The 11,797-nt window shown below is 44.9% G+C and overlaps 1 protein-coding gene across 1 annotated transcript in view; it reads right to left on the bottom strand.

Moving 5' to 3' along the window:
• LOC308306872 (phenylalanine--tRNA ligase, mitochondrial-like) overlaps positions 1–11,797 on the bottom strand; it is a gene marked incomplete at its 3' end in the record, with an annotated part of 141,902 nt that overhangs the window by 29,693 nt on the left and 100,412 nt on the right. The window contains exons 9-10 of the mRNA XM_080751926.1: positions 4,872–5,032; positions 60–238 (exon numbers count right to left, since the gene is read on the bottom strand). Of these exons, the coding sequence (XP_080608052.1) occupies positions 60–238; positions 4,872–5,032 (340 nt within the window). The remainder of the gene's footprint in view (positions 1–59; positions 239–4,871; positions 5,033–11,797) is intronic.

Here is an 11,797-nt window from a genome sequence, read left to right as displayed (position 1 = left end):
GGGTTCCCTGGCACAACACATGTCACCGGTGTGTGTGTGTGTGTGTGTGTGTGTGTTACCGGGGGTGTGTGAAGTCGTCCAGCAGTGTGACTCTCTCCACCAGGTCCCCCCCCACCGTCCTGACCAGCTCATAGAAGTCATTCTGACTGAAGCTGGCTCGCCCGCCCTCGCTCTCCTCCTCCGCCGGTGGCAGCCAAAAGGAAATGTCGTTTTGTAGCGGAGGGTACTTACTGAGAGGCTGCACACGCACACACGCACGCACACACGCACACGCACACACGCACGCACGCACACGCACACGCACGCACACGCACACAAACACACACGCACGCACGCACGCACACGCACACGCACACGCACACACACACACACACACACACACACACACACACACACACACACACACACACACACAGAGTAAGAACACAGAGGCACTGTCAGCTTGAAAGAGTTAAATAGCATCACAAATGCTGGTGCTCGGGTGGCGCAGTGGCAAATGCCTGCCCATTGATTGATTGATTGAATGAATATTTTATTAGTAATGTAATGTACTCCACTGTCTGCCTGTTTTTGTTCTTATATGATTTTCTGTGGGGACTGCGGATGTATTTATCTTTGCTAAATCTGGTATATTTACGTTGCATTATTATGTGTTGGAAATTTCTGAGTTTTGGGGAAAGTTCATAAGGACTTTATCAGACCTAACAGAGGTACAGTTTCCGGTAGACCCATGTGTGCACCTTTTGAATGATGACTCTAAATTACATCTTACAGAAATACCCGGAAAGTTTGGCTTGTGGGACTGATGGCAGCCAAACAGATTATCGTTCAAAGATGGAACCCACCTCATGACATAAAAAACTCATTGGCTGAGGAGCTTTTTGCATACTTTGGAGCTTTCATCTGCAAGGATTAATCTAGCACAACAAGGAACAATAACACTGTGGACGGACCTGATATCTGAACTGAAAAACCTGCTGACTGTATAACTCTATGGATCGAATGTGTGAATTATATTTGAGTGATGGAGGGGTGGGTTGGGAGGGGGTATTGAGGATGATTGATTGGTTATTTTGTAATGTATATTGTTGTTGTGTCCAGTACAAATAATCAAATAAAGTCAATTAAAGTAAAGTACTTTCCACCACTGAATGGTCTAAATGATTAACAGGCGTGAGCCAGAATTTGAGTTTTACACTGCAGTACAGGAACCAATCAACAAGAAGAACGAGAGAGAGTTAGATATGAAGGAGAGAGAGAGAGAGAGAGAGAGAGAGAGAGAGAGAGAGAGAGAGAGAGATTGTGAAAGTAAAAGATAGAGACAGCCGACATTAAAAGTTAATCTAGTGTTTGAGGTATAAATCTTGCGGTTTACTCTTCAACAGGAGGGAGGAATCATTCATCAGCTTGTGCTGGTTGCTGGATTCTGCCTTTATTACCTGCATGATAACTTTATTTTAAAGGACGGGGCAAGTGTATGTGTACTCTGGGTGCGTGCGTGTGTGTGTGTGTGTGTGTGTGTGTGTGTGTGTGTGTGTGTGTGTGTGTGTGTGCATGTGTGTGTGTGTGTGTGTATGCAGAGTCATAAAGATGATAAATTAAAGCTCTCCAATCTACAGGCACTCAGGCAGTTAGAAAGATACAATCTATCCCTTCATCTCTCTCTCTCTCTCTCTCTCCTTCTGTACATTATGAATTAACCGCTTATGCCCCATTTCAAATATAGTGAAAATAACGAATCTACAAGCTCACACAACGCAGTGCATCGCAAGACTGTAGATCAACCATTACTGATATTTTTAATTTCCGGAAATGTTTTCATTTGTTTACTTTGGACCATGTCAAGCTCACAACACGTCGCAATGCGACAATTCGTTTTTGGCGAATATTCAGCAGTTTTCAAAAGGTTAGGACAGTATTGGAAGTAGGAGAGAGGAGGTCACCATAACATGTATGATAACCTCATGTGTTCGCTCATCATAAATGATAAGGTCATCGTAATAGGAACACATGTTTCCCCATTTGCATGGCGCACATACAAGGCCCTGAGTAGGCTGGCACCGGTTTATAAAATCCTGTCCTTAAACGTTGTCTGTCTGTCTTTCTGTCTGCCTGTGTGAACATGACTTGTGTGCGTGTGTGTGTGTGTGTGTGTGTGTGTGTGTGTGTGTGTGTGTGTTTATGCTAGCTGTAAACTGCACCGTAAAAAAAAGGCTTTAAATGCGATTTCAGCAGTGAATCAAATGGTTATGATCTGTCACTGCCCTTCAACACACACACACACACACACACACACACACACACACACACACACCTACACACACACACACACACACACACACACACACACACACACACACACACACACACACACACACACACACACACACACACACACACACACACACACACACTATGGACAAAGGGAGAAACCACTGGTTTCTACACACCACGGTTTTGAATCCTCTAGTTCAACAAAAAAGGGCTGTGAGTGCAAATGCAAACAGTGTGCTGCTGTTGGTGAGTAGGGGACAGAGGGGAGAGTCTTTACTCAATATAACCCAATCACAAGCCCTGAAAGCATACCCTGCTTTATCATCAATTTTAACCCTTCTTGTGCCTATCCCGAACAAGTTCGGCTTTATTTCAATCCAATCCAATATTTTATTTGCTATTTTACTTACCCTGAGCGTGGGTGGTCCTGGCTCATCCAGCGCTTACCAACGAGAGACGCTAGATGGTCCGACGATTTATTCCATTGAAAATGGTTTAAAATAAAGTTTAGAGCCCCCCAAAAAAAACTCAATCTATACTGTCGGCGGCGCGACGTATTCCAGGGTGCCTATCCCGGACTAGTCCGGGATATTTAATAAAATTAATTAATTAATCGGAGGCCTCAACGAAGCCCCGGTCTAAATTTCCATCCATGCCCCGGGCCGAGACTCGGCCATCCACGGCCCGTAATCGGGCAACGCCGCCGCATCGCGCCGCCGAATCCAATAATAAGTCACATCTTTAGAGAGCATTTTCTCTGAATTGTGTTCCCAGACCAAAGACAACGTTTTTTTTGCGACTGAAATAGCTTTAGATCGGGCTTCTAAAAAGTAAAACAGCGAATGGCTAAGTGTTAGCTAACTTCCTCCTCTCGTCCCCCATAGCAGTGGCTGCAGTGAAAACACAAGGCAGTACTGTCTTCTTCTACGGAAGCTAGAGCGAAGGCCTATACAGATATTTCTGGCACTCTAGCGGCACCTTGTGGCCCGGGGCACTGTATGAGTTAAATGAAAGGCGCCATAATTTACAAAAACGCATATCATGCGTGCACATGGGGGAGGGGGTCAAGTTTGACTCACATCCTCGTTTACAAACAGAAAGCTAGAGAAGTTACAAAGGTTCTTTTTTACATTTCCTGAAAAGCAACTATTTCGGAGATACAAGGTTTCACTTAAGCCACGATTTATGAAGTCGCAATGGTGCAGGTAAACATACAAATGACCTGACTAACACACACACACACACACACACACACACACACACACACGCACACGCACACGCACACGCACACGCACACGCACACGCACACACACACGCACACGCAAACGCACAAATAAATTACTTTTTGAGGTTGGTTGAATTGTCTCACACAGGCATGCATGCAAATGAACTAGTCTGGCAGGCATGAATGATTTCACTCGCACACACACAGCAAATGAATGGTTGTGAATAGGCGTTAGATTGAGGTGTTTGATGTCAGGGGTCAGAGAGTGTAAATGTCCAGGTTAGACAGTCTGTACGTGTGACTGACACACACACACACACACACACACACACACACACACACACACACACACACACACACACACACACACACACACACACACACACACACACACACACACACACACACACACACACACACACACACACACACACACACACACACACACACACACACAGAATGATAAGCAGGAACATGATGCTGGATACTAATAGAATACTAATGGAGATGGGACAGAGAGAGAGAGAGAGAGAGAGAGAGAGAGAGAGAGAGAGAGAGAGAGAGAGAGAGAGAGAGAGAGAGAGAGAGAGATTGAAGAAATTATTGATTTATGAATGAATTCCATGACGTCCAACATCCACTCAATTATTAGTATGTTTGTTAGCGTTTTCATTACTTTGGAGAAGAATGTGGAGTCAAAAAATGTAAGGTGCTGTAAATAATAATGGAACTAAATAAATAACTAAATAAGAGGAGGTATGTATTTTGCCTGTCTACAGTATCTTAAAGGAGTAGTTCACCCCCAAAATGACTTTCTTTCTATTGATTAGTCACGCCATTGTTATCACATTTTTGTCTTAGGAATGCGAAAAAAAAACTAAAAATATTATTGAACTCTACTCTCCATGGCGTGACTAATCAATAGAAAAAAAGTCATTTTGGGGGTGAACTACTACTTTAATTCTAAGATTACAGCAGTCAGTTGGAGGTCAATGATTTGTTCATGGACACCACCAGAGGTGGAAAAAGTACTCACATGTTTTACTCAAGTAAAAGTATCAATACTGCAATGTAGAAATACTCTTAGTAAAAGTCTGTAATTCAAAATGTCAAAGTATTGGCATCAAAACGTACTTAAAGTACCAAAAGTAAAAGTACTCATTGTGCAGAATGTTCCATTTCAAGTTTTCAAATGTATACAAATCTTTTGAAAATAGCAGATCTACAAGCTCACAATGCGTCGCATCGTGAAGTAAAAGTATTGGAAATTGACTTTACACGACAACGAGCCACCAAGACAAGTGTGTGTGTGTGTGTGTGTGTGTGTGTGTGTGTGTGTGTGTGTGTGTGTGTGTGTGTGTGTGTGTATCACCTGGAAGCAGACAGGCTGGTGGATGTCAGGCAGAATAAACTGTGTGAGGAAGCGTTCATCCTGACTCCAGAACAGCCTGATGTCTGGGATGCTGAACAGAACCATGGCCAAGCGCTCCAGACCCAGCCCGAACGCCCAGCCCAGCTTATTAACTGCACCCGCTGGGAGGGAGGGAGGGAGGGGGAGAGAGAGAGCTGTTTAATTCAAGTCAAATGAATGCATACAAAAGTACATTCATGGAAACATTAATACTATTTAAACATAAAATTAAAATAAATATGCGCATTAACATTTTGTATGCCAAACTCGTTCAGTAACGAGACAAGGCCACTGGAGGTCGCTGTGCCAAAACTCAGTTGTCTCGTCCAGAGACGAGACAAAGGGTTAACTTTGTTACGTGCAGCTGCATGCATGGTGCGTGCCCTGTGAGAGACGCTGGTGCATACGTCATAACGTGACAAGCACAGAAGCAAAATGGAGCGTCTATGCTGCATAGACTTCTATTCTATGCTGAAACATAAAAACAGCTTTATCTCTGAATAAGGTGCAAAGAACGCCAAGGAAGCAGAGATCTGCTTGTTTTCACGGCGACACTATACCGCGATGGTCAGCCCCGGTTTGGATTTTAGTTTCGCGAGCATTTGTAAACAAACGGATCTTCTTCCTAAATCGTCAGTGGACACTCACGTGCACACGCACGAAGCTTCCGAGGCTCTTCAAAATAAAGCGTAAGTGAACGGCGGCACCAGCAACACTAGAAATGTTAGAAACCTTGGCGGCCATTGTGTTAAACCATAGAAACTGAACTTAAAGGAGTTCACCCCCAAAATTACTTTTTATCTATTGATTACTCAGGCCAGTTGAGTTCAATAATATTTGTTTGTATTTGACAAAAGTGTGATACCCCCATTGATTCCGGATGGGGACATTTGGGTCCCCATCCGGAATCAATGGGGGTACATTTATTGTAATACAATTTTTGTCTTAGGAATTTAACAAAAATGTTCTAATTCAAGGAATTTGTTATATTTGTCTTTGATTTCTTCATGAAATTATTGCAAAAATCTTTTTTTTACTTCCCAAAAAAACTTTTTTTTAGGAAGGTTTTCATTTTTTTAAAGAGGCGGTGCCATAGTTTTGTACTTTTTTTCTGTTTTGTATGTGTCTATGGAGTTGACATTACTCTAATCGACCCCCAGATGTGGTTATAATGTGCAGATTTGTCTTCCCTGTGTATTGGCACTGCATCTTTCATGTTTTGAAATAATAATTAAAAAATTAAAAATTGTGTGTCCGCGACCCACAAATATGTCCCGACCCAGTGTTTGGGAACCAGTGAATTATAGTGTTACAGTCAGCTCTGCCAGAACCCATCCTGCACATGAGCCGTTGCCTGCTGAAGAAGCGACAGCCCCGTTTTGAGTGCCTGCATGCACACGCACACGCACACGCACACACACACACACACACACACACACACACACACACACACCTATACACGCACGCACAAACTCATACTCATTCATTCTCTTGAGAAATAAATTACTTTGCTTTGATGAGAGTGGTCTGTTTATCATTATGCATAGAATGTTAGCGCTGTGTGTGTGTGTGTGTGTGTGTTTGTGTGCACACACGGACGCGCGCGCACACATACACACACACACACACACACCAGTTTAACAACCTGCACTCATAGAATGGTGTGCACCAATCAGCAGTCATGGAATGTGGTTTCTATGCTAATGAGTGTGAGGTCAAGGGGTCACACCACACAAGAAGATACACAGGAATAAATCTACAGCTTGATAAAAAGCAATCAACACCACCCCACTTCCTGCTGTCTGTCTCTCTGTCTCTGTTTAAACAGATGCTCCGTTCATGGTTTACCTGGTGTCTATCCTATACAGCATTTTAGAATATTAAAATTGGCATAATGGATGACTGGGCGGTAGGGATGGGACGATAATCGTCATTATCGTTAATCGTGATAAAAAAAAAAAAAAAAAAAATATTTTAATTTATCGTGAAATTATCCTCCGTCATGCACTGGGATCAATTCGTATCCGGTACCACTTAAACCCTCTATAATTGGTTAATCGGACATGGAAATAACGTACTTGATAGTCTTTTTTCCCTCTCTACCAAATCTCTTTGCCAAAAAATAGCCGATCTACAAGCTCACAACGCAAATGTTCCGCCCCAGGATAATGGATGTTGTGGATATTTTGATTAGTACGATAACATCGTAAATCACCATTTTATGGTCACAATAAACGTGACATGAAATCTATCTTTAGCGGGCGGATCACGTCGTCACGCTCATATCACCGTGACTCAGCCATAAGACGCCTCAGGGCGACATGCAACCTCGCCAATTAGTGTGGTATGTTAGTGTGGTATGTGGCCGATGTGGCCTCCATGTTAGATATGGGCTTAATATTGATGACATCAGGGAACTCCATATATTGGCATAAAAGGGATTCTGTTAGTGTGACATCACAGTGAAGCCAGAGCGGCAAACCCATTCTGTTAAGAGTGGTTCCCCTGACTGACATCACAGTGATATCAGAGCATGATGTCAGAGCGACAAACCCATAGAACCACAGTGTTAGGTGTGACAGAGATACATATTACACACGGACAAGCTGTGACCATTCACATACTAATCTGCGACCTACGGTCGCAATCAATTAAGGGATGGCATCAAGTAAGGGCAGCAACGCAGTCATCAGCTACTTGCAGCATTTTTTCAACAACTATCGGAGAAACAAACGTGGACCTTAAGATCCTTGTTTTTAAGATTCAATTTTACAGTATATTCTGTATTATCCTTGGTCCAATGCATGATCACCACCTGTCACCTATCTTTTTTGCTCTTCTTCATGGACCTACCAGTTGATTATACAGTACATATGTACGACACACCGATTTGTATTATTCTTTTTTTTTTTTACTATATTTTTATCCCACGGTTTTTGCAACCCATTTTCTCACCCAGTGCCAACTACCTAACCTGTAGTCCTGGTTTCCGCTCTTCCCCTGCCGCGCCAGGAGAATTGGGGAGCACCTGGCTGGCTAGGGGGAGGTAGTATAGAAATCAGGACTACTGCATGTTTTTGTGAGGGCATCTACCCTAGGAAACATGGGGAGAACATGCAAACTCCACACAGAAAGGCCCCATCGCCAACCCCATCTAGGGTGTGGGTGCTGATGACACGGAGGGAGGAACATGCCTCCAGCGCCCACAGCGTCCCCCGGCGGGAATCGAACCCAGGGACCTTCTAGCTGTGAGGCGAAGATTTGTATTATTCTTGCACCTTAACTGATGTTATTTGATGATCTACTGGCAAAAAAAACAACAACATCAAAGTTCTAGCTTACTTTATTCTTCCCTTTGGGAATTTTCTCCTGGTTTCCTTTTGTCGGCTGCCACATGCAAATACAGCATGAGTAGGACATGTGTGTGTGTGTGTGTGTGTGTGTGTGTACTGAGCAAACCGCCAACTCACCCAGCAGCAGGTTGGCCCACGCACACACACACACACACACACACACACACACACACACACACACACACACACACACACACACACACACACACACACACACACACACACACACACACACACACACACACACACACACACACACACACACACACACACACACACACACACACACACACCAAAGTGTCTTACTCACGCTGTAGTGCTGCCAGGCCCCCTCCCCCAGCCAATAACAACATGTCGTGAGAGTGGGTGTGGTTGTGTGGGTGAGGACAACATGTGTCACAAACAGCGTGTGTATGTGTGTGTGTGCGCGCGGTGTGTGTGTGAGTGTGTGGGGGGGAGGGTTGTTGATGTAGCTGTCTATCGATGACATTATTTCTCATCATCCTTGATGATCTCTCTCCATCTCTCTCTCTCTATTCCCCATCTATGTCTCCCTCTCTCCCTCTCTCCCCCGTCTTTCTCCCTCCCTCTCTCTCTCACCCTTGTTTGGATCTGCACTCTTTTGCTACTCAACAAAGTATATAGCAGGCTTATGTGGTGAAAAAAAAGTTCAATATTATAAAGTAAAGTATGAAACATTTCAAAAAGGTTGACGCCGCATGACCTGCCCTAGATCAAAACACAACGCTATGGAGAGATTTACAACAACCCACCTATAGGGTGTGGGATCACGCAGCACACGCACGCACGCACGCACGCACGCACACACACACACACACACACACACACACACACACACACACACACACACACACACACACACACACACACACACACACACACACACACACACACACACACACACACACACACACACACACACACACACACACACACACACACACACAATTCAACATTATTAAATATAAAACAGAATATCCTCTCTCTCTCTCTTTAAACCCAGCATCATTATGGTCTGGCTGCCGTCTCCCTTTCATCTCCATCACTCACTTTCTCTTTCTTCACACTGAGGCTGAAGTTCACAAGACCTCATTAACACATCTCTGCCTCTCTCTCTCTCTCCGTTTGTCTTGCTCTTTCCTTCTCTCCCTGTGGTTCTCCCCCCTCTCTCTCCCCTTGTCTGTTATCCCCACTTTGTCCTCACTCTCTCCAATAGGGTATATGCACATACGCCATTGTGTTCTACTTCCGGGTGTCTTTGGACTTCCTTCACAGGTGTTACCAATGATACTAATGCTCAAACAGATACTCAAACAGTGTCACGGTGCTGCTATTGTGCATGTTGGCTCACTGGAAACACTCTGCTACACCAGTGGGTCTCAACGTGTCCTTGAGTGGGTTTCAAATGTCCCCATACAGGTGTGTAACTCTGAGAATGTACAAATGGAAGCAAATTGACCCGCAAGGGTCCATTTGATTCCATTTGTACAGAGTTAGGGGGGTCCTTGAAATTAAAGAACCACTGTGCAACAAATCAAACAGAGCCTTAATTAGTATCATCAGTAACACCTGTGAAGGAAGTTGAAAGACACCCAGAAGTAGAACAAAATGGCGTATGTGCATATACCCAATTCAATCTTTCTCTCTTCTCTCTCTCTCACAGACACTAGGGCTGTCACACTTGTTACATAATCGTCTAATGGCAATTATTTGACATAATCGCGATTATTTTTCATAATCGTCATAATCGTTTCCTATGTTGAAAAATGTAAAAAAAATAGAGGAAATAGCAGATCTACAAGCTTGTAGATTGTATATCGCTATTTCCACTATCAATGTCATTTTTTAAGTATAAAGTTGTCAAATATGTCAGTCATTTCTTTGTATATTTAGGTTATGTGTCACATCTACCATGTGCAACTTCAAAGCCTAAAAGCCAAACAGAAATGTAATCGTCAACGACAAAAACACAATTAAATCGTTAATCGCAATTATTTGAGTGACAATTAATCGTCATGTAAAATGTCATAATCGTGACAGCCCTAACAGACACTCTCTCCATCTCTCTCCTCCCTCCCCCATTCTCTCTCTTCCTCCCTTTCTCTCCTCCCTCCCTCCATTCTCCACCCCCCCCCCTCTCTCTCCATCAACCATTACCCCTGGTTTCAACTTCCTACATCAGGGTTCCCCAATAGGCAGCCCGCGGGCCATTTGCGGCCCGTGGGGGGCTACTGTCTGGCCCACACCAACCCCAGTAATAATGGTGGTATAAGAGCAGCAACAACACTAGTATATCGTCGTTGTCGGGTGGAAATCTCGTATCTCCAAATTTGTACGTTCTTTCGCAAATCATACAAGGCCCTCGCACAAAAGTAGTGAAAACAGCAGATCTACAAGCACACAACGCCTCGCACCGCATCTTGTAGATCGGCTGTTTTCACTAGTTTAAAGTAATATAGTAATAATTTAATAAATGATAAATGCAAAACGAACGGTTTTAGACATACAAGATTTTCACCCGACGACGACGATATCTGAACTGTCGCTGGAGTAGCGGGAATGCCGGCGTTGCCCCCTGCAATGTTGTGGCCCTCGGCTCGGCACCATAGACATAATTCGGCCCTTGGGGAAAACTAATTGTGGAACCCTGTCCTACATCATCTTTCCTTCTCCAGATGCCATCATTCCTCTCCTTCCTTCCACTCCTCTTCCTCCGTCCTCCGCTCATCCATACTGTTACCACCCCGCCCTCCTCCGGGCTTTCATTTCCTCCATCACTCCCTCTGTCTCTTTTCATTTGTCCCGCACTTGTTCATCTCCCTCTTTCTCTCTCTCTCCTCTGCTCAACGAAGCATCACTCCATCCATCTCTCCCTCCGCCTACATCCCTCCATTCACACCCCTCTGCCCTCCCTTACCCTCCATTCTGTGTTCTGTCCGTCACCGCACCTTAAAGGACCACACCACCCATCATGTATCATATCAATGATGGGGGCATGGTGGCACACTTGGTAGCGCTGTCGCCTCAAAACTAGAAGGTCCTGGGTTCGATTCCCGCCGGGGGACGCCGTGGGCGTGTTCTCTGCTCCGGGTCATCAGCGCCCACACCCTAGGTGGGTTTGGCGAAAGGGCCTTTCTGTGTGGAGTTTGCATGTTCTCACCGTGTCTCCTAAAACATGCAGTAATCCTGGTCTCTATAATGCCTCCCCCTGGCCAGCCCATAGAGTATATATATATATATATATGTCACCGGATATAAGAGAACCAGCACATTCGAGACGCGGAGCACTCGTGATGCGGCACGGGGCGGAGCAAGCGGTCGCCACAACAACGTATTCCAGGCGGTGCGCCGCTCTATTGTCCACGACACTGCAGCGGCTACCGAAGCCCCCCTGTATCCACGAAGCCCAAACGAGTTACGAGGCCCCCCTGGGTCCACGAAGCCCCAAGCGGCGCGAAGGCCAGCGGACCTTGGTCCTGCTCTTCGCCCCCGAGCGCCGCAGGCGCGAGTGGC

Source organism: Nannobrachium achirus (genome assembly GCF_963921795.1).
Source record: "Nannobrachium achirus genome assembly, chromosome: 21".
Classification (NCBI taxonomy): Eukaryota; Metazoa; Chordata; class Actinopteri; order Myctophiformes; family Myctophidae; genus Nannobrachium; species Nannobrachium achirus.
The sequence above is the reverse complement of the archived record's forward strand: the minus strand, read 5'-3'. Positions and strand labels throughout refer to the sequence as shown.